The sequence below is a fragment of the Miniopterus schreibersii genome (genome assembly GCF_964146895.1).
Source record: "Miniopterus schreibersii genome assembly, chromosome: 8".
In the NCBI taxonomy this organism is placed as follows: domain Eukaryota; kingdom Metazoa; phylum Chordata; class Mammalia; order Chiroptera; family Miniopteridae; genus Miniopterus; species Miniopterus schreibersii.
This window is the reverse complement of record NC_138109.1, coordinates 14,966,613-14,990,140: the sequence shown is the minus strand read 5'-3', so window position 1 is coordinate 14,990,140 and position 23,528 is coordinate 14,966,613. Positions and strand designations below refer to the sequence as shown.

Here is a 23,528-nt window from a genome sequence, read left to right as displayed (position 1 = left end):
GCAAATACTTATAATCTGGTGTCATGTGCTGGCTAGACAGTCTAAGGGCAGGAACCTAGCTTGTCACTTGCTACCTCTTGGTGCCCCAAGCTTTTTAAAGCGGTCCAAGGAGGTTGATTGGCACAATGCTCTGAAGTAGGTTCTGACCAGAGAGCCCTAACTCTCTTCCCTGTGGCCTGCACCATCCTACCCTTGGCCTAGACAGCTGCATGGCCTAGGCAGGCACATGAGGAGGGCCAGGTACCTGGAGGGAGAAGCTACTTCCTCCTCTGACTCCTCTGGGTCTCCTACCCCAGGCTTATTCCCCACCAAAGCCCATCTACAGGGCCCCCTCTCACACATACACATCACCTTGTTTCTCTCACCCACTGTGAAAACCTTCCTGGCTTGTGCCCTTGCCTCCTCTGCGGCTGCCACCCCTATCACCCACAGACAGATGGGAAATCTCCATCAAAGACTAACACTTCCTTCCAGGCTCCGGATCACAGCAGGGTCCTGGAAGAAGCTCCTCTAACAGAGAGCTCAGGAAAGGATTGATAGGGCTCATAGCTACCCCTCCCCCAACACACACTCCGACCTAAAATAGGAATGACCATCTGGATCCACTTATAGGGCTGGCTGGGGGAGGGAAGGAGGGCAGAGCTGGAACTGTCAAGCTGGGAAAGCTTGGAGGGTAAGATGTTGCTTGTCTGAAGGGTGAACTCAGGGCACGTTCTCTCGTGGTGGGAGTCAGGACACCTCTCACTTGGCCCCATGTATGAGTCCCCAGGGATCACATACCACCTCCCTCAGGCCATCTCACTCCTCACCCTGGCATTCAAGGCCCCCCTGATCTGGCCCAAGCTCCAACCTTGTTTTCCAGCCTCATCTCTGCCTCCCTTGGGACCTGCTTGGAGTTAACCTCACTGGGATGTCTGCCCATCGGAGAATGGAGCCCTGCACTGCATACCTCATGTCTTTGCTCACACTGTTCCTTCAGCAGCGTGCCCTTCCCCTAGTCTCCTATGCCACTTTCAAGGTTTCTGGCAAATGCTCCCTCTTTGCTCCCAGAGCACGGAGGCTGTTTCTACCTATTGAATATTCATGTGTAGTTGCATTAGCATTAGCTGTTTACATGTCTGTCTCCCCCAAGAGACTGTGAACTCCTTGAGAAGGGAACTGACTCGATCTATTGGTTCCTGGATTCAGTACAGCAATTGGCAGATAGGCAGTGCTCAGGGAATGTCACTGCAGCTATTTGTTGACCATAGATGGCCTCCTTTTAGGCTCTGGGGGAGAATCACCTCAATCAATAATCCAGGGAAGCAGGGCTGAGGCTGGAGGAGCAAAGGCTGCAGGTTGGAGGAGCTGCTGGGTGTCATGCAGTGTGTGTGGTGTGTGGGAGGGCAGTGTCCTCTCTTCTGCAGCCTTTCTGCTTCTGTTCCATTCATTACCTTCTCTGGTTCCTGGAGACTGGGATTCTCCCCATGAAGCCCTAGAATGTCTCCTAGGATGGCTCCAAACCTTTCCACGGTGAGGAGGGGATCATTTGAGAACAGACCTTCTGAGGCTTTAGACATCAGCGTTTACAACTTTCTTTTCCATTCTATTTTATAGATGGACAAACATACCCAAGATTATAGAAAGCACAGCTAGGACCAGAATCTGAGTCTCTTACTCCCAGGTAAACAGTAAAGCACCATGGTTAAACATGTGAACTCGAGAGTCAGCCAGCAAGCCCAGTGTTTGAACAACCATACCTTAGGAAAGTGACCCTTCTCAGGGCATCAGTTTCCTCATCTCTAAAATGGGAAATTCACATCTTGTAGGGTTTTTGTAAGGTTTGATAGGCTATACTTGAACAGTTACTGACCCCAAATAAACACTATTACAGCAGTTAAAACTACACATCATCGTTGTAGGACTCAACCACTTAAAAATCACTTTGATATGCATAATCTCACTATGATTTGGAGCCTCCTTACAATGCAGTGAAGTAACTAGAACAGTATTATAACACCCATTTTACCAGTGAAGAAAATGAGTCCAGAGAGGTTCAGAAACTTTCCTGAGGTCTAAGCATATATTAGAGTTGGGGTTCTGCATCTCAAAGCGGGGCTCTCTCCTGGTTACCTCTTTTAGGGCCATTAAGTGAGTGGATGAGGCCAGCCTGAGATTCTGTAAATCACTATAACATAGGTGCAAACTATGGCCTCATTAGGACCAGAACCGATTTTTGATATATTTTTTAAAAAATGGCTTGGGAGCAGGAAGCAGAACAAGGCCAAACAATAGAATGCCTCATGCCTGCCACTGTGTCCATCAGAATGCCTTTCTCCCCTGCCAGACGCAGAGCCTGGCACACAGCAGGGCACTTGATGGCAAATGTATGGGGGAGGAAATACAACATGCAGGGATCTTGCACAACCCCCATATTTGCTATTCCACATCTTCCAGATACTGTGAAGGCTCCAGGAGGGCAGGGACTCATTTGTTGTGTGCATTTTCATTAGGCCTGTGCCAGGCACATAAGAGGAGCTCAAAAAGTATATTAAATAAGAAAATGGTTTTTAAAGAACTGGACAAGGAATCGGAGATTAGGGATCCAGCCTTGGGTTTGCGTCTAATCCACTGGGGTCCTTAGGCAGCCCATCCCTTTCCCGCCCCTCTTTGGAACTCACTGTCCCTATTTGTACAGTGTGGGAATAGGACTCAATCAGTGGTTTCCAGCTCAGTTGGTAATTAGAATGAATCTCGGATGCTTAAAATAATGGGTGGACGCCTGCGACCCACCTTAGGCCAATTAAAATAGAATCTCTGGGGTGGAGCATGTAGTTTTTAAAGTATCTTGGGTGATTCTGATGTATAGCCAGAGCTAAGAACCTCCGAGCTAGATGATCTCTTACTGCCTCTTAAGTTCTGCAACCACATTTCAGCATGCTCCCAAGCACAAAGACTGGCAGCAGGCTTCTGGGGCTACACCTGCCCACCGCAAACACAGGGGGCCCAATTCTAATGTCTGTTTTGCTGTACACTCACTGTCTAGGCTTATCTAAGCCCCGGGCTCTCTATCCGCAGAGCTGGTGAGAGCTCTGGATGAGTCACACATGCGGAAGCACATTAAAAATGGAGCACCATGGGTCTTTTTACTGTCTATAGTTTTGCCTTTTCCAGAATGTCATATAGTTGGAGTCATACAGTGTGGCTTGCAGACTGGTTCCTTTCACTAGGCAACATGCATTTAAGTTTTCTCCATGTCTCTGTGGCTTGAGAGCTCCTTTCTTTTTATCATTGAATACTATTCCATTGTATGGCTGTACCACAGTTTATCCATTTACGGTTTGAAGGGCTTACTGGTTGCTTCCAAATTCTGGCAATTATGTATAACGCTGCTGCAAACATTCACGTAGGTTTTTGCGTGGACCCAAGCTGTCAATTCATTTGGGTAAATACTAAGGAGAGCAATTGCTGGATCCTATGGCAAGGCTATATTTCTTTGTAAGAAATTGCCAAACTGTCTTCCAAAGTGGCTGTACCACTTTGCTTCACACCAGCGATGAGTGAGCGTGCCTATTGCTCTTGTTCTTTGGTATTGTCAGTCTTTTGGATTCTAGTCATCCTAAAGGCATGTGTAGTGGTATTTCATTGATTTAATTTGTAATTCCCTAATGAAAGAATGCTGAACATTTTTTCATGTTTATTAACCTGTATAGCCTCTTTGGTGAGGTGTCCATTCAGATCTTTTGCCCATTTTAAAAATTGGGTTGTTTTCATATTGTTAATAGTTCTTTATATATTTTGGATGTAAGTCCTTTATTTGATGTATTTTGCAAAATTTTTCTCATTCCTTGACTTGTCTTTTCCATTTTCTTTAACAGTGATTTCCTAGAGCAGTTTTTAATGAAGTCCAACTTAATTTTTCCTTTCATGGATTGTGCTTTTGATGGTGTATCTAGAAACTTACTGCCAAACCCAAGGTCACCTAGATTTCCTCCTTCATTATCTAGAAATTTTACACTTTTTTACATTTAGGTCTGTGGTCCATTTTGAATAAATTTTTGTGAACAGTGTAAAGTCAGTGTTTAGATCCTTTTTTGCACGTGGATGTCCAGTTGTCCCAGCGCTGCTTGTTGAAAAGGCCTCCTCTCTACATGAAACTGACTTTGCTCTCTGGTTAAAGACCAGTTGACCGTATTTGTGTGGGTCTGCTTTGGGGCCCTTATTAACTCCATTGATTGATTTGCCTAACCCTTTGCCAAGGCCACACCATCTTGATTACTGTAGCTTTATGTTAAGTCTTGAGGTTGGGTAACATCAATCCTCCAACTTTGTTCTTCTTTGACTTTTTTATTTGTGTTGGCTTTTCTCTGTCTTTTGCATCTCCATATAAACTTAAAAAAAATCAGTTTGTGAATATTCACAAAATAAGTTGCTGGGATTTTGATTGGGATTTCACTGAAGCTATACAGACCAAGTTGGGAAGAAATGATATCTTAATAATATTGAGTTTTCCTGTCCATTAGCATGGAATATCTATTCACTTATTTGGATTTTTCTTGATTTCTTTCATCAGCTTTGTAGCTTTCCTTATATAGGTCTTGTATATATTTTGTGAGATTTATTCCTAAGTACTTCTTACTTATTGAGGGGGTGCTGATCAGGGCTGAATAGGTGGCGCACGATGAGTGATTCTGTACGATAATGTAATGGCGGATACATGACATACATCTGTCAAAACTCACGGAACTGTACAATATAAAGGGTGAACCCTAAACTATAGGCTTTAGTTAATAATGTGTCAATAGTGGTTCATTAATTATAACAAATGTACCATACTAATGCAAGATGTTAATAATAGGGGAAACTGAGCCAGGGAGAAAGGAGGTATCTGGGACTCTCTTGTATTATCTGCCTAATTTTCTGTACACTCACAACTGCTCTAAAATAGAGTCTATTACTTTTTTAAAAAGGAGTAACAACTCCAAATGAAAAGGAGGAGCCCCCAGTGAAGTCTTCCAAAGGCTTTCAGGATTAAGCCTACTCCTTCACCAAGCACAGGGAGTCCTTCACAATTCGACTTCCCCTTCAGTCCATGGGCGGGTGCACCCCTCCCTCTACAATGCAGCTGAACTGAAGCCCTCAGGCTCCATCAGGGATTCTGGGTCTTTGCACGCCTCTCTTGGCCTGAAAGGAACATTGTCTTTTCCTTGCCTGGTCTGCAAATGTTTTGAAAAAGCTTCTGCAGACTTCAGTTTGGGAACACAGAGGAATGATACCAGCCCACAGCACCTGCTTCTGAACACCACCTACTGTGTTTCTGGCAAGACCTCTTTCCTGTCAGTCTCCTGTACTAAGCCGACCATAGCCTGCTGGCCCCAGTTTGGTTTTCAAATGTGCAAAGAGAAAAATAACAAAATTTCTGTAGTGAAACTATTGCTCCCACAGTACTGAACCACAGTTCCCAAATTGTGCATCAAGACACCTTAGGGCGCCCCATCAGACCTACAGGGGGTGCAGCAGGATATTGTAAATTTGAGATATTTGACATCTGTTGGCTGCGGAGAGAACTGCTAGCTCACGGTAGCTCAGTTCCATCATTAGGTTGTGCTACATTCCTCTGATTGTCCTCTCTGAGAAGCTGGGCTTTTAGTGGTTGCTGTGATAAAAAGCAAATAAAAGTCAATGTGCAACAGGAAATGAGGGTGGTGGTTTCCAATCTGATTAGAAAGTTTGACACATTTTTCAGTGCCCAACAAGCACACAGATCCCATTAGTTATTTAAGAAATAAATAAAAATATTATTTCATCTCATTTATATGTAGTATTTTTTAAATGACGACTGACTTGGTAAGACATAAATTCTTATTGATTTAACTACTGTTGAGGTATTTCTTTTGGGTTAGAGGCTCCATGAAAAAAAATACACTAATGATGGGGGTAAGTGGTGTGAGCTGAGAAAGTTTGGGAACCTCTGGTCTAAGAAACCCTCTAATCCAGGACACATAAAAAGATCCTGCAGGCTGTGAAATAAATTTAGTGGGTTATAACCAGCATTTTTTCTCCTCAGTAAAATAGAATGGTAGATAGAACACAGTGCATGTAGCAACGGTATTACTGTATAAAATGTATGTTCATTATATACATACAAATAAGCATAGGTTATCTTGGGTCACAATGTAACATGTCTATTTCTTGTCTGGGTTCTAATTTAAAAGTTTGAAAAAAACACTAAGACCCCAACCTCCTTATTTTACAGGTGAGAAAACAGCCCAGAGAGTGAAAGCTGATTACTGCAAATCACAGCCACCTGTGAGTGCTGAGTGCTGGGCTTGGGGACTCAGCCCTGCGAGGCTGGGTAGCCACTGCTCACAGGGTCCTTCCCAAGGCATGCCTCATTTTGCCTGGTAGAGGCGTAATTACTCAAAGTCACAGATTTACAGAGGTGAGAGATCAGGTACCCTCACTTTGGTCCCAAGACCCCATTTGCACCCCACAAATGCCACTAGCCACACCTAGAACAAAACGGTTTTAATCAATTGCGTCACCCTCACTCTCCTGGGAGCGGAGCAACAAAAAGGCTCGGCTCCTGCCCCCAGAGGACAGTAAGGCTTATGTGTCTCTCCACACTGCAGGGCCAGGGCTGGACAGGCAGGGCACGGGGGCGGGGTGGGGGGGGTGGGGGGGTGGGAAGCAGGGAGAGAGGAAATGGTGGGCAGCTCCAACACAGGAAAGCAAAGGGGCCCCTGCTGGTCCGTGGGCCCCAGGGCCCAGCCCCATTACTCCAAGCTCTCCCCTCCCTGGCTAGAGAAAGGTCATGAAGAAGTGACAGGGGAGCAAGTCCCAGCAGCAGGAGAAGCAGCAGCAGCTGTTTCCTTCGCCAATAAATATACTTCATTACCAAGCTAGAAGAGAGGGGTGGGAAGAGGGATTGGGGTGGGAGGGAGGGAGAGAAGCTGCCACCTGTGTTGCTGGGATTAAAGCAATGAGGAGATAGTGCCAGACCCCCCACCACTATCCTCACCCCCGTCTTCTTAAAATTGTGAAAAAGCTTTTAACATGGCCTTCCTGTCTCCAGGGCTGCTCTGAAGCCTGACTGAGAGGAGGCACCTGGCAGAGACAGGGGTGGAAGGAGAGGGAGGGAGGGAGGGAGGGAGGGAGGGAGGGAGAAAAAGAAGGGAGGCTGCTTCTCCCCAGAGGCTGCAGCTGGAGGGCTGGAGCCAAGTAAGCACTGAGGGGAAGGAGGAGGGAGAGGGGAGGAAGGATAAACCAACTACCAGGAGCGGCTCCTGAGCTGAGAGCCAAGGGGGCAGAGAGAGGGGGGCTTGGTGAGAGGTGGGGTGACCGCTGCATCCAGTGTAAAGCTTGGGGCTGCTGAGGAGGGAGGGGACTGAGTTAGGGACTTTCCCATCTGAGTGGCTCAGGAGAGTCACCCTCCTCCCCCCAGAGCAGCAGGGGACAGAGAAAAGCCATCACTTCTTTGGTCTTTGTGGCGGCTCTGCATGTGGGGTGGAAGGGAGGGCAGAAAGGGCGAGAAGGGCCCTTAGCAGGGAGCCCCACCTTAGCAAAAGTAGGCCTGGCTGGGAGCTCTGGCAGAAAGGTCACAGTGAGGCCAGGAGCGCCTGAGAAAGGAGAGTGGCCGTAGTGTGGGAGGGCTGGCATGGGTGGGCAGGGTACGGTGTGGTGCCCCACCCTTGCCAGGGTCCTCAGGAAAGGCTGAGCCCCCAGAGATGGCCAGTAAGAGCAGGCACAGTGGCCTGGCCTTACCCACTCCAGGGCTCCCCATTGTTTTTTCAGAACCTTCCCTGAAGACCACGGGGAAGCTAGCCTTGCCAGTCAGGGAGCAAGAGTGGCAACAGGTCAAGGCTAGCCCTTATGGACTGGGAATTCCAATCCCCTTCCTGTTGCCAACCAAAGGGTAGGGCAGTCCTTGAAGACAGCTTCAGCCTTGCCTCCACACCTGAGGCAGGCCAGAGCCCTCCAGGGACCTGAGAGGGGGAGGTGGGGGGCATAGGGAGGGGCTTTCCCTCCTGCTCTTTTGCTCAGGGCTGGGGTCAGTCAAGGGCAATCTGCCCAAAAGTCTGAAAGCCAGCAAAATGTAGCAACCCCCATCCCCAATGCCAAACTAACAAAGAAAACAGGGGAAAAGAAAAAATGGGGTAGGGGGAAGACAAACCAAAACAGAACCCCCTGACCTCCTGCCAGGGCAGAGGGTCCAGCCAGTAGCAGGGGCTGGGGACCAGGGCTAGGAGGGTCTAGCTGGGCCGGCACTGCACCTGGCCCTCGGAGCTGTCCTCATCATCAGAGGCCCCAGCACCCCCGCTGCTCAGGCCTGTGATCCGATAGCCCATGTTGAGCAGCATCACTTCCAACGGGTCTGCATTCATGCGCCGCTGGTTGGCCTGGGAAGCACCCTCCATGTCTTCTACAACTCTGCCTGTGAGGTCTTCACTCTGTGGGGGGAGGGACACATACATCTGGGATATATGTGTGGGACATACAGACTGAGCTATACATATGGAGGGGGATGTGCACACCAGATATCTGTGGGTTTATATCAGTTTGTCTATACCTGTACATGGGTAAAAGGAACATACACACTGGGATATGCACTGGGACACACACACCAGGACATACGTGAGGAGACACCCACATGGGAGGGAACAACACACTGGGATATGTGTGGGGGATGCACATGCTGGGATAGTGGGGGGAACACACACACCAGGGTATACATGGGGTGGTCTGCACCAGTAGATGATGGGGATATAGCACATCAGGACTCACACATAGGGGCCCACACATGGGCATGTGTGAGGGAGGACAGACACAACTGCCCCACCCCCGTTTGCTGTTGCCATTCCCAATAGCCCTCCCTTTGCCCTTCTCTTCCTCCCCCCTGAAGGAAGGGCCCTGGGGCTCTCTACAATTTGAAGAAAATTGACTTTGGAATTAGATACACCACCTGCCTTCTGTTTTGCCAGCTGGGAAGAGGGAGGAGGTGGGGCAGAGGGCACTGGAAGCCTCAGGCTGGCCCACGTGGCTACCTACCCTGGAAGTGGAAGGGACCACACTGTTCTGAGTGACACCACACAGGCATCACTTCTTTAATCCTTAAAGCAACCTTCTGAAGAGGTGCTGTCACTCCCATGCCAGTGTGGAGATGATAAAAACCTGGGTCAGAGATGGTTAAGTTCCTGAGGCAGTGAGTGAAGGGACCAGGGTTCAAACTTAGGCCCACCAGACTCTAAAGCCTGAACACTTCCGCGTGACGGAGGGAGAGGCCTCTATACGGCGTCTGGGAACACACCACAGTGGTATATGAGGGGAAGGGTACCCCGGGAGCCTGAATGCCCATTCTCATGACATGCTGGAGCTGGTCTGGTTCCCTCTCTGCCCTGCCCTTGGATACTGTGTCCTGTATGTGAGACACATCTTCACAGCTTGCTCAAAACTATGGCCCTCAAAGGCAGGAGCCAACTCTTGGCTCTGGGACTTCTCACTGCATCTGGAACTGTCAGAACTCAATGGCTCCCACCTTCACATAGCCTTGGGCCCTCGAGGGAGAACTCACCCTAGCAGCTTCTACCCTCTGTGTGATGCATTTCCCTTCCCAACCCTCACAGGTTCAGCCAGAGGCCCAGCATAGGGTCCATCCCTACCCATGGACAGGGTCCATGTCTAGCTTCGGCCACCTTGTCTACACCCTCACCTCTGGCCGAGGATTCCACAGCCGTACAACAGGGTCGATGCCGCTGGTGGCCAGGAAGCAGTAGCTGGGGTGCGGCTGCAGGCAGTTGACGATGGACTCATCCCCCTGGAGTACGCGGACTAGGTTGGTGGTCTCCTTTTCCCAGATGAAGAAGGAGCCATCGTCAGAGCCACTGACGATGTACTGAGCATTGCTGGCGGGAGGGGCAAAGGGCAGGGAGATCAGGTGGGGTACTGCCCTACAGCCTCAAGGAGAGGCTGTGTGGCTTAGGGCAAGGGGGAGTAGGGAATTCTGTATCCGTTCAGCACCCCAAACTCTAGGGTCTTCACTTGACTCAGCACATGGTAGTTCTCTCCATACTGCAGAGCTCCAGTTACTGTTTAACTGTTCTCTTAAACTCAGGGTCAGGGACTGCCTGGGTCCCTCCAAGTTACTATCCCTCAGAGTACATCCTAAGCTTCTTGGGTGTCAGGATTGGGTCTTGTGTCTCTGGGAACGCCCTGGTCTAAGCGTTCCTTCAGTAGTCCTAGCCTACTGGATCGAGATGCCCAAATCCTACATACACCGTGAACATTTAGGTGGATCTTGGTGGAGAGATTCTCAATCCATGTTCATGTGTCTTACCTACCAAAGAAAGTGCAACATCTACAAAGGAGGGTTGGGGATGATGGTATCTGGGACACAGGCTCTGCGTCAGTACCATGGGGCACATGATAGGTGTGCCAAGACTGCCAGCTTCTCAGGGCCCTTGCCTCATACCTCCAGAGGGAGACTCCAAGCACCCAGATAAAGAAACCAAGCTTCATACATGGAGACAGAGGGAGGAGGTGGGGAATGGAGGAATAGTCCAGGTACTGCACTAGATGCTCTTATGAATTATCCCATTAGTCCTGCTCACTATGGCTCCATGAGTGGGGGTTAGGGTTTCATTTTATACATGAAGAAACTGAGGCCGACAGAGGTGAAGCCATTTGCCCAAGTGTACAGAGGCAGAGCTGGGATTTGAGACTTTTCTAGAAAAAGTGTGCCCTCATGTCCCCCAACCTCCTGCTGCCCAACCAGGCTGTGCCCTGCTCCTCTTCAGGGCCTCGGACCTGCCAAAGAAATTGGCCTCCTTGATATCCGTGGTGGTGTTGCAGTGGCCACAGTAGCGGAACTGATAGTCGTAGCTTCGTTCCCGCAGCACCATCTCATCTTCGGAGATGGAATCCTTGCGGCTCGTGCTGCGGAGGCGGACTGGGCCGCCACCGCCACCACCAGCTCCCTTCTTCTCCTCTGGGGGCAGAGAGCAAGGAAATGTAAGAGTCCTGTCTCTCTTTCCCCTCCCCCATCTGTCCCCTTCCCTTAGTCCTGTTTTCAGCCCAAGTACTAGCAATGTAGGCTACCTGCCCTCTACCCCTAACCTGGAAAACTGGGAATGACTGGGAGAGAAGCTTTTTTGGACCTAACCCTTCAGGATATTCAAGAGGTGACCTCTGATGCCAGGAAGGCATTGGCTCAGGTCCCTGAGGCCCCAAGGATACACAGACCCAAGGTCTGTTTCTATGGAGGTGAGAAGCACTACCAAGAAAGCTTGAAGGGGTGATTTTTCTAAATAGATCCATAGCTCCGAAGGCAGTGAGGTCCAAGCCCTTCCTTTCTGGAAGACAAGTTATCATGGATACCAAGTGAAGCACTGATGGGCTAAGGGCCTTGGGTTAAATCACACCAGTTTTCTCAGTGCCTTAAAAGTGCCTTGTTCCTGCCTGCTTCAGGGCCTTTGCATGTGCTGGTCCCTATGCCAGGAACTATTCACTTCCCATAGCTACACTCTGTATCTGGTCAACTCTTCTTTCTCACCCTTGAGATCTCAGCTTAAATGTCTCCCTCAAGAACCCCAGACTGCTGTCAAGCCCTCCCCCATACACCTATACCATATCAGGTCGCCATGGCACTCCTCATGCTCTTAGTTTCTCCTTCATCCCTTGGTTCCTTCACTAGGCTGTAAACTCCATGACTACAGAAATCCCATCTCACTTGTTCACAGCTGTATTCCCAGGACCCAGCACAGTGCCTGGCACATGGTAGAAGCTTGATAACTTCGAACAAACGAATCACTGCATGGTTAGTAAATTGCAAAGGAGAGAGATAGGAGTCCATGTCTGCCTCCAGTGAGCTCACCTTTCATGTTTATAGCCCACACTACAATCACCCAGCTTTTTCTCCAAAGCTAACGAGGTGAGCTGGGCAGGACTTTGAATGTTCTCTGTGCGGTAAGGCAGCAGGTTCACAGAGGCTGCGCTTTACCAAGGTCATATGCTCACTACATGGCAGAGCTGATATTGGAACCTGAGGCTCCACACCCCGCACCCAAGGCATTTCTACTGCCCTCTGCTGCTGTCTGTTGCAAGGGTGCCAATGGGAACAAGCACAACCCCAGCTGCCCAAGGCCCTGTCTGTGAGAGGGTGAGTGTGTCCTGCAAGCCACATGGCCTGAGTGGGCTCAGCTTCCTCTTATCCTGATTCCCGGGCATCACACAGGTGCTCTAAACAGACTACTGCTAACCTTCATAGAAACTGAATGGGAAGTGCTATCCTTCCTCATTTTCAGATCAGGAAATTGAGTCTCAAAGAAACCAAAGGAGTGTCTCAAGGTCACATGGTTTCTGAATCAGCCTCTGAACCCAGGACTCTCCAATCCCAGAACCATGTCCTCCCCAGAATGTCATGTAGCACCTCAAATAGAAAGAGTGAGGGCAGCCCTTCCTCAGTGCCCACTCACCACTATCATTTTTGGAGAAGAGGGCGGCAGTGATGTCACGGCCCAATGCATCACAGGCGCTGCTGTGGGCCTGCTCCGGGAACTTCCCTTTGAAGTCATCCAGGCACTCCAGGGCCTCAGCCACGTACTTGAGCTCAAAGAGGCAGCGGGCCAGGCGGAAATGTGCCTTCAGATGGCATGGATTTAGGGAGATGGCCTTGAGGCAGTCCCTCAGGGCATCGTAGTGGTCACCATCCCTGGATAAGGTAGGAGAGTGTGGCTTGGAGGTGGGGCCACATGGCAAGCAAAGAGTTGTCCTCACTCAGTCCCTGCTTTCTGTGGCCACCCCAGCCCACCTCTGACAGTCTCAGAGCAATGGTACTTGGGGATGAACAGAGTCTTGGCTCAGCCCAGGTCTTGCTCCCCAGGAGACCAGAGTATATTCAAGAGGCAAGCCAGGAACCTTGAGGTCTTGGGGGTGGGGTGGGAGGTGGGTGTGTAGCAAAACCCAGTGTTAGGCTGCCCTCTGCTGGATATAGCATGTAACTGCATACCCGTTCACCCCAGGCACCCGCAGCTCTGCAGCAGAAGGCCTGGCATCTTGCCCATCTCAGGCTCCCCAAGCCCTCCTTCTCTCTTCCTCCATCCACCTCCTCAAATCCCCCTGACTGGCCTTCAAAGCCATGTCCGAGGCAGGGGGCCCTCAAAGACACTTCTGTGGTCTGGGGAAGCCAGAAGTGCCAGGCTGGAGACTTAGGGTCTGACCAGCAGGCAGCAAGCCCTCAGCCAGACCCCCCTCTGTCCTGGCTGACTGATCCACAGCATCTGTGGCCTCTACCTCCGGGGCTGGAGGATGGGGCCTGGCAGACTGGCAGAGTCAGCTCTCTGGAAGCTGATGGTGAAGGGGGGTGGCGGCTTGCACACCAGGAGCTCCAAATCGTCCCTGCTTACTTCTCCAATCTCCCAAAGCATGGGTGAAGGGAAGTGGAAATGTTTCTTTGTGGGGGAGTAAGTGGGGAGGGTCAAAGGAGAAGCCCCTCCTCCCACCCTGTGCTAGAATATAAGATACGCACTCCCCCAGCACCAATAGACTGGTTCTCACCTCTCATCTGGACCCAGACATCACAGGAGCCACTTCTTTGGGAGCTGTTTTTCATCCTTCTGGGCTTAAGACCCAACTATGCCAAGCAGCACACCCAGAGCTGGTGGCCCCTCCACCAAAGCAAAGCTCACAACTCTCCTGAACAGGGCCAAAGCAGGCCTGACATGGGAAATGTCCTCCTGACCCTCCTCTCCTACAACGCTTTGAGGGTGTACCCAGCCCTTGGAGCAGCCATGCTCAGACCAAGAAGAAGCAGCTCAGCCAGTGTGGGGACAGGCAGGAGGCAGAGTGCTTCCATGGCATGGCCAGTGTCAGAACGAGTGGCTGTGATGAGGGAGCAGGCGCTGTTAGGAAACTCAATTACCGCCTGCAAGGTGCCCCTCAGAGCTCCTGGGGAGAGCCAGACCAGAGACCAGCCAGAAGCCAGAGGGTGACAGCTCCCACTGCATCCAGGAGCAGATGGCAGCCTTGGGGAGACTGGCCTGGGACAGAATGTGACATTCTAGGGGTCACTGGCAGGCATGTGAGAGAGAATGAGGAGAGAGCAGACTGGCCCCAGGGCTCACCCATCCAGACTCACTGCCAGATCAATCTCCCTGAAAGGACAGCCCTCAGCACATCCCTCTCCTGCTCAAAACTCAAAACTCTTCAGTAGCTGCCCATCATCCACTGAATCAAGGCCAAAACACTGCCACCGCTCCGCATTCCAAGTCCTTCCCAGGCCGGCCCCAGGCTACCTCACAGACTCATCTCCTGCCAGTCCCTTCCCGAACCCTCTGCTCCAGCCAAATGGATTTGTTGTTCTGCAAACAAGCTCTTCATTCAGTTCCCCACCCCCATGCCTTTGTTCACACCATTTCATCTCCCTGGGAATGTCCTTCCCCCACAGTCCCCTCCTCCTTTTCATCTCCTTGTCTAAGCCTGCCTACACTTAAAGCCCATGCAGCACCATATCTTCCGGATGCTTTCCTGATCGATCCCAAACTATAGTGACCCAACTTTTCTTTGACTGGTCAGCACTTCACCTGACCATTCAAAAAGATCTACTGCTTCCTGCCTCTTTGATGACAGACCATGTCCCTGTCTTTGTCCCCTGTCCAGAGGCTGGGGACTCCAGAGCACAAGAACTCAGAGTGACAGAACTTTGTGCACAGGAGGAGAACAGAGAACATGTCAGGGGCACCCATTGGTTAGGAATTTATCAGCCTCTCTCAGCAAGAATGCAGGTGTGAAACAGCTCTCAGGCTAAAGCCTGATGAGAACCACCCAACTACTGGGGAAAAGAGGCAACACACTTCAGGACCCCCCCCCCCCCCACAAACCATCATCTCCTGGGTCTGGCTGCCATCTGAGCCCTTGGCAAACTCCTGTTGCCTAAGCTAAGGCCTGTGAGAATAGCATATTCCCAAACCCCCATCCACCATCCTGCTGACTTGGGTGGGTTTCTTAAGCTTCCCTCTCTGGCCTGCCTACTTGCAGCCAGACGATGGCACACCAGCTGGCCTGTCTGTCTGGGCAGAGCCGACGGATGCCAGACGGAGCAGAAATGGCTGTGGGCCCAGCTCTATCCATCTCTAGTCCTGGCCCTGGCTGGGGGATGGGGTCTGCCTGTCTGCTTGCCTGCTGGTGCTGCAGGCAGAAAAGCTGGGGGCCCTGAGGTTCCCCAAAGATAAAGGGTTCTTCACGATATGGACCTACTCCTTTATTACTGGCCACTACAACCTAGCACAACCCACAGCCAGCTTCAGACATCTGGGATTTTGCTTGTGCCTGGTCCAAAGGGTCTAAAAGCATAGGAAAGCACTCCCCAAGGTCAAGGAGCTGCAGAATTGTTTCAGACAAATATTAACTGAATTCACCAAACGCCTCATTTCCATCTAGCAAGATTCTGCTGCTCCTTCAAAGTCCAATTCAAGGCCCAATTCTCCAACAGTTTAGATTAACCATTCTCTCAATTCCTACTTCCCCAGTGGCCACAGCACTAATAACAAAGCACCATGTTGAAGCTACTCGTGCACATGTTCCACTTAACTGTGAGCTTTCCTGGTGCTTGAGACATCCTGACTAATAGGTCAGGTGCCTGCCCACCACCAGCCTAGAGGTGAGGAGGAGAGGCCTGGGCCCAAGAAGCCCTAAGGGGTTGCAGCATGTCACTACCACCTTCCTTGGATGCCTCAGTAACATGGCTCCGTCAGGCTCATTGCCTTCATTCCTCACCCTGGCCCAGACCCACTCACCACTTGCGCTTCATGTAGGCAGCAGCTCGGTTCCCATACAGCATGGCATTGTGAGGGGCCCTCTGCACGGCCTTGCTGTAAAGCTGAATGGCCTGGGTCCACTGCTGGCAGGCAAAAGCTTCATTGGCTTGCTGTTTCACACGCTCCAGGTATGGGGGCAGCTCTACCTGGGGGCTATAGAGGAGGCAAAGCCAAGTCAGGCCAGCCAAAGAAGGTCAGAGCAGCCCCTCAAGAAGTCTGTAGCCTTGTCTGAGGGTCACCCAGGCTTTCTTGGCCTTTGGGATCTGTACTGTCATCTAGAAGAGGGGACCACTCCTATTCTTGGCCTGAGTTACTGTGATAGGTAATAGATACAATTCTAGATACTCTGAGCCAGTAAAAAACAAGAGAGGCAGAAATGAAGCTGTCCTGGATAGGTTTAAGGCCATTCTTAACCAAACTCCTGAGCATGATAGTAGCTGACACCACCTGCCTCCACGGTGAGCTAAATCTTGTGACCACCCAAGTCCCTCCCATGGATCTCTCTAGAGAGAATTCTGTTTTTCTCAAGGGCTAGAGGATTTGAACACCTCTGTATCGAAAGCCCAGCACATGGGCCTGACAGAGAATAGAGGCCAAAAGGTGCTATGTGATGGAGAAAAATATAATGAAAGAGGCCCATCTGTGTGGAACCCTTTAGGAAGGAGCTCAGTGATAAGAGGCACTTAGCCTCTGGGTCCTGACCACAGCTTCTGGTCCAAGGGACCAGAGCTTCAGTCTGAGCATGACTGGAGTCCTACCAGGTAGGAATGGCATTGGGACCACTAATCACCCTCCAGAAAATTCTTTGTTCCAGTCCCCTGACTCTGGGGTATGTGCCTGGGTGGGGAGTCAGGAGGAAGGGTTATAAGATATGCTTCACCCTCTGGTCTAGAGATGCAATTGGGACTGGGAGGGTTGGACAAGTGAGGCTGGCCTCACCTGACATGTCCCCTACTCTCCGGCAGCCGGAAGCCGTTGCTGTGAAGGTGCAGGCCATTGGACACACCGTTGGACACACCATTGGTGGACATCTTGCCATTTTGAACTTCTGGTGGAGGATGAGGAGAGGGGAAGAGCAACAACTCAGGGAGAGGTCCTCACATCTCCTCGGCAGCCCTTCAGCTTCCATCAGAGGGTCTGATGGTTCCATTGTGAGGCCATCCTCCCAGAGTAAGATCCATTCCCAGAAAGCAAGTTCGGACCAGCAGGCAAGGGCATAAAGAAAACCTGTGCGCCCTCTGCTGGCTGAAGAAGGACACGGCTTCAACTTGGCATTACCCTCAGCTGGAGCTGGTATGGGGATGGGAGGGGGGGTGAGGAGGTGCCTAAATCAACTTAAGGCCCCAGTTAGAAATGAGTGAGGAGACTGATCCAGGAAAATGCAGGAAGGGCAACTCCTTCAGGTCCTCAAGAGCCAACCCATGGGAAGAACCTACTTTTTCAGAGGGAAGTGCAAAGGGCTGTGGTTTAAATCCTTCTGACAGATTTCTGGGATCTACTGTTATCTTCTTTTTCACTGTATAGACAGTGTATTTCAGAAAATATACTCATTTTGGAGGATCACGCCACAGCCCAAGGTAAGGTTTCTCAGCAGAGGTGGCGCACACTCAAGCTCCTCAGAAGAGATACTCTAAAGGACATCCTAATGGAGAACTTACCCCCTGAGGAGTGGCATTTTCTAGGCAACAGGAACGTGTACGGCCGCTGCTTGTAAGTCAGGTCAAATAAATAGACCTAGAGTAGAGGGGTCAAGAAGAAATGAGGGCTGTGAAGTAAGCATGTGGCTGAGTAAGGCCTGGGTTGGCTCTCAGGAACACAGTGAGTGTTGGGCAGGGAACCATCGAGCAAGGCCAGGAGTGGTTTCTATGGAGCAAATCTCAAGTAGAGAAATCTTCCCAGTTCCTGCTGGAAATGCTGTCATCAATTAGAATCACATGTTTAAGCTGAAAAGGTCCTTGGAGGTCACAAAGAAATGTCTCATTTTACAGATGGGAAAACTGAAGCCTCAGAGAAGAGAAACAATTTACCTAAAATAACACTGCTAGTTACTTCCCTGTAAATATTATCTATTATTACTTAACATTTATTGAATTCCTACTTTGCTCCAGGAGCTCTGTTTAGTGTTTTATATGATGTATCTCATTTCATCCTCAAAACCATCCCACGAAGAGGTACTATTATCATCACCCCTTTTACAGAAACGTACACTCAGAAGAGACTTGTTCAAAGTCAGAGTGCACAGCTAGTAAATAGAAGTTCAGGATTTGAAGGCAGGTCTCTCAGTTCTAAAACTTATGCTAAAAAAAAAAAAGACCAGGCCAGGGCACGTCTCTGGGACCTCCAGTGATGCCATGTGACTCCCACATTTCACTATAACATCATTTACTATAAGGCTTCTTGTCTGCATCATGGCAGTGGACATGAGGTACACAGCCCTGGCTGCTGGGTATGGGGTGGTGGTGGGGCAGAGCCAACTTAGTCAGTCATACGTACCTGCTCCCCTCCCATGTTCACCAGCAGCTCTGTGCCATTGGGGCTGAAGGTCACATAGGTGGCAACCAGCACTCTCAGACGGTTGTTGTAGTCAGGCAGCTTCACTGGCAGATGACCTGCAGGGAACAGTCCAGTCACCCTAGTGTGAGGCTCCCAGGGCCCCCAAAAAGGGACACGGAGTTGTGTGAAGTCAGCCATATAAACGATGATAGCAATCATCTTCATCATAAAAAGAGCTACAAGTGTTGAGCCCTTACATGTGTTGGGCTGCTTTATATGCTTTATATCATTTAGTCATTATAACCCCATTTTATAGAAATTAAGATTCATCAAGGGTCAGTAATTTGCCAATGGTCATGACGGCTGATTAATGGCAGTCAATTAAAGCCCAGGTATTTCTGACTCTAAAACCCTTGCTCTTGACCACTGTGCCACGCCACCTCCCTGCACTGCCCCAGAGTGAGCCAGTACCCCACCAAGAGTTTGGGGCCAGAGCTGGGCTGAGCCCTACCTGCTACGTAATACTGGGCTGCACCATCCGGAAGGGGCTTCTGCCGGTCACAGAAGGTGTGCACACCTGCTGAAGGGCTCTGCTTCATGCTCTTTCTGGTGGAAAGGCAAACCATATAGGTTACAATGCTTAGCACTACCCCTGGCTAGATCAGACTACACTCCCTAGAGGAAAATCTAAGTTTGTATCCCTGAGAGAAACAGAAAGTACCTTTCTTCTTTATGTCAACACCCCCACAGGTCTACCAACTAGACAGCTGTGGACACATACATTACAGTACCTAACAAGCAGGTCCTGCGCAATGTTTCATTTTGTGACCACCCCATTACCCTCATTTTACAGATGAGGAAGCTAGGGCCCAAGGCCTAATCCAAGTTGTAACGTGTGAGGAGCAACAGTGGTTGCCCAAACCCATGAATGAAGGTAAAGCAGGCCAGACGTTCTTGCACCTCCCTCAGGAGTCCATAAAACCCAGGCTAGCAGAGCTGCTCAGGTCTGGGACTTCTGTGGAGGTTCTAGTATATCTTACTTTTGTTTTTGAAGAAAAAAAAAAGAACAAAATAAAACTACATGTACAAAAAAGCAATTATGTACAAGATTATAACCCTGTACAAACACTCATAGTAAAAGAATAAGCAGAAAATATTATAGATGGTGATTTCTTTCAGGTGATGGATTATGGGTAATTTTTAATTTATACTTTTCATATTTCCAAAACAAGCATGAATTACAGTTTTTTAAACATCACAAAAATTAACCTCTATTAATTGTGTTAACCAATGTCACTCCAATAAATTCAATAAAAAAGAAAAATTATTTTAAAAAAATCACAAAAATTTAAAAACCCACCTTGAAAAGAAGAGGGCATGGTAATGAGGGAAAGGGGCAGCAGATTCCTGGGGACTTGCCCGCAGGAGGCTGAGCTGTTCATACCTGTGGTTATGGATCATGCGAATGTCGTAGAGTCTCACGAAGGGCCCACTGGCCCCTACTGCCAGACAGTTGTTGTCCTGGGGGTTGACAGTGAGGCACTTGGCCTCCACCAGCTGGCCACAGTACTCTGTCAGGTCAATCAGCACTTCCGAGTGTTTGCTGTTTTCCCGAAGGTCATACTGTCTGTGAGAGAGGGCAGAGTTAGGGGACTGGGGGCCAGACCCCTGTGTTGAAGGCAGGGGAGAAGCCAAAGCCCTGTTATACAAGGTGATTGGGAGGGGCTCTTAGACCTGTTGTAAATAATAAGAATGTCAAAAACCACTCTCATTTCTTGAGTGCCCACTGTGTGCCAGGCCCCTGTAGCAGGCATCTCAGTGTTTTATTCTAACATAACTCCTTAATGTAAACACTACTGTACCTTTTTAAAAAAACCCACACAGATGTCAGTATTATTGCTACTAAGTATTATTACTACTGATTACTAACACAGTAAGAAATTGCTTTGTGTCCAGTACTGTCCCTAAGTGTTGCGTGTATGTTACCTAATTAAATCCTCACACCATCCCTAGGTACCATTAGAACATTGAGGTTCAAAGCAGTTAAATAACTTGCCTGGGACAACACTGCTAGTAAATGCAGAGCTGGGATAGCTTCCTAAGACTGCTCTGCTCCTTAATTCTAATTCTTATTGTAAATCTCGTTTCTTATAGGAAACAAAAGAAGTATGGAGGTGACAAAAAAAGAGTATTTGGAGATCATCTAAGAGCTACCTAGAAACACCAGTGCCAACAGAAGCCCAAGAGTCCCATCTAGGTGGCAAAGGTCATGCCAAACATCCACCTGGCAGCAGCACGCACCCATCACTGCAGCCTGGGGAGCTTTTTGGCTGCCCAAACACAGGCACAAGCAGAGAGTGGGAGGTACATCATCCTGTGCTCACCTACCTGTTGCCTAGACATCTGCAACGATCTCTTCACTGTTTGCCTTATCTTTCTAACTAACTCTCTAGCTCAAAACTGCAGCAATTCCTCGATATTTTCAGCATGAATGTACTTTTAGTTTACTTTTACCAAACTCCTCAGTCTGGTTTTCAAGATCTGATTTCACATCCCTCTCCAACCTTGTTCCTCAGTTTTCTAAACGTGGGTCAATTACAACTACAGAACTCTCTATCCTTACATGCCACGTTTACCCCTGCCTTTAAAAACTCTGCTCAAGCTGGGAATCCCCTCTGCTTTTCTTTGCCCATCCAAATCCTGTCTATTCTGGAAGGCCAGTTTATGCTTACCTTCAACTAGGACACCTTCCCTGACTGCTTGCGTTGAAGTGCTCAGGCTCCTACCCAAGGCCCTTGATGTTCAGCTTCTACCTGTTGCCCTGACAGTCTGGTCAGTCAAGGTCAGCAAGTGCAACATAGAGTTGTACTCGCCACTAACCCAGTGCTTTCTGTTTTCTAAGTACAGCAGGTCCCTGAATAATGTCTTTTTGTCATTCAATGTTTTTCATTATAATGTTGATGAGATGCATTGGAACTTAACTCTTGTTTATATCAATGAGCCTATGGTGAAACTGGTTTCATTATGTGTCGTTTCACTTAAAGTCACAGAACCTATGGATGACATTAAGTGAGGACTTAATGTACTATGCTAAGGTTTTACTGGCACTATCTCAATTTCAATGCTCAGGCCAACAAGGGAGATACATTTTATAGATGAGGAAACTGAGGTTCAGGAGTTAAGTGACTTGCCCCAGTCAAACACTGAGTGACAAAGGCAGGACTTGACCCCAGATCTGTCTGACTTCAGTGCCCTGCTTCTAATTGCTGTGTTACAGTTTATACATGACTTAGCTACCTCTCCTCCTTTGTAATGGGGGAGAGGGCACAAGATCCTATAGGTTCTTAAGGGAGGCAGTTAAGGCAGGTTAGGGAGATAAGGAAAAATGTCTAAAGTCATATCTGAAGAGACAAGTTAAAGAAGGACAATGAGACCATTTTAGGATGAAGGGAAGCAGAGGCAAAGGTGTGACAATACTGGCCACTGGAAAAAGGGACAGTCTACCATTTCTGGATGACTCTCCCCCTTACAGGCACATGCCCACTGACCAACCATTCAAGAGAAATGTATCAAGTGTATCTATGTGCCAGGCACTGTGCTGGGCCCTAGGGATACAACCCAAGGACAAGACAGACATGGAGCTGCTCTGAGAGAGTTTACTATTCAGTGAGGAGGGATACAGACAAAAAAGTGAACCAACAAGTAAATAAAGTAACTACAGGTGATGACTAGAGTTATAGAGGATACAATAGGGTGCTGAGACAAAGAATAATGAGGGAGGGTCTACTTTAGGATGGTCAGAGAAGGTTCTTCTGAGAAGGTGATTCTTAAGCAGATCACTTTAGGATAAGAAAGAGTCATACACGGAAAGAGCTGGGTACAGAGAAAACCAGGTAGAGGGAACAGCAGTGTGAAAGCCCAGAGGAGGCAGACTGCATCTGAGGTGGTGGGAGGCCGGCAGGCCTGGAGGCAATACAGGAAAGGGAAAAGAGTGGGGAAGGTGAGAGTAGGGGAAGCAAATGTTCCCAGGTGAGCTTGTCCACAGACGACTGCTCTGGGCAGACTAATGAGGCTGGAACTCTGCTGGAAGGAAGGAGTCAAGCCTGTGGAAGGAAGTGGTATGGGCAGGCAGGAGGGAAGAGCCAACATGCAGTGAGAGGTACAGGCCCCATCAATGCTTCAGGCCCTTACCGGATAAGCCCATCCTCAGCGGCACTCCAGAATGTGTTGGGCCACATGGGTGCTGTGGCAATGCGTTTCACCCTGTTCGTGTGGTCTCCAAACATGTGGATCGTCTCCTTTACTGTCAGGTCATGGACATGCACCTTGGAGTCAGCTGCCCCCGTAATCAAGATGCGGTCCCCAGCATGAGGCAGGAACTGCTCCGGAGAGATTGAAGAAGACATTGGCAGGCAGTGGAGGTAGGGCTGGCCACGGAAGGAGACTGCCCTGCATATTAGCGCCCTCTTTCTCTTTCAGTATCAGATAAGAAAATGAGTCTATCTAAGATAACCCACCAGGAAAACTTTGGACCTCAAACATTGGTCCTCAGGCCTAAAGGTCAAAATCAAGGCTTCACCTTTGCTTTTCAGAAGAGTCCTGACCTATGCCAAGCTGGACTACCTAAGGAAACATTTTCCTCTGATTCTTCCACAGGTAAGAGCTAAGTGAATGAAAATCATAGCTGTTACCATGTACTAAGCATTTACCAAGTGCTAGACAACAGGGCAGGTACTTTATCTTATTGATAGTTAAAATAAAATAATCCCATTAACAACTCAGGTTTGGCATTAACATTCAGTAGGACTGTCTGACTCCCTTATGCCATACTGCCTCATGACCACTACTTAAGAGCCTGGAGGTTAAGTAATAAATTAGTCTTAAGTTGAAAAGGACTTTCAGTGTCTTAAGGGAGTGGGTATTTAAAATTGGTTCAAGTATTTCCGGAGAACAACCTGGCAATAGGTAGCAAAGATAAAAACTTCTATCTTTTGAAAAACTTTCTATCTTTTGATCCAAAACTTCTACTTCTGAGAAATAATTCCAAAATAAAAAGGGATCTATGCAAAAATGGAACTCATTATAATGACAAAAGCTGGAACAAGCTCAAATGTCAGACCTTGGGGAAAGAAGAAGGGCTGAGCACCTAGAGGATACATCTCTTTGAGGCAAGAACCCTGGCTGGTGCGGCTCAGTCGGTTGGAGCATTGTCCTGTACAACAAAAGGTTGTGAGTTTGATTCCTGGT

The 23,528-nt window shown here is 49.0% G+C and overlaps 1 protein-coding gene across 2 annotated transcripts in view; it reads right to left on the bottom strand.

Moving 5' to 3' along the window:
- Window positions 1-6,492: 6,492 nt before the first annotated feature.
- The window catches only part of WDTC1 (WD and tetratricopeptide repeats 1), a 56,977-nt gene continuing 39,941 nt past the window's right edge, over window positions 6,493-23,528 (bottom strand). For both annotated transcript variants that reach the window (XM_081146075.1, XM_081146076.1), the window contains 11 exons: window positions 22,473-22,660; window positions 19,726-19,908; window positions 18,793-18,887; window positions 18,282-18,397; window positions 17,447-17,522; window positions 16,728-16,836; window positions 15,768-15,941; window positions 12,450-12,685; window positions 10,783-10,963; window positions 9,689-9,881; window positions 6,493-8,429 (listed from right to left, as the gene is read on the bottom strand). In XM_081146075.1, the coding sequence (XP_081002201.1) occupies window positions 8,232-8,429; window positions 9,689-9,881; window positions 10,783-10,963; window positions 12,450-12,685; window positions 15,768-15,941; window positions 16,728-16,836; window positions 17,447-17,522; window positions 18,282-18,397; window positions 18,793-18,887; window positions 19,726-19,908; window positions 22,473-22,660 (1,749 nt within the window). In that variant the 3' untranslated portion in view covers window positions 6,493-8,231. The remainder of the gene's footprint in view (window positions 8,430-9,688; window positions 9,882-10,782; window positions 10,964-12,449; window positions 12,686-15,767; window positions 15,942-16,727; window positions 16,837-17,446; window positions 17,523-18,281; window positions 18,398-18,792; window positions 18,888-19,725; window positions 19,909-22,472; window positions 22,661-23,528) is intronic.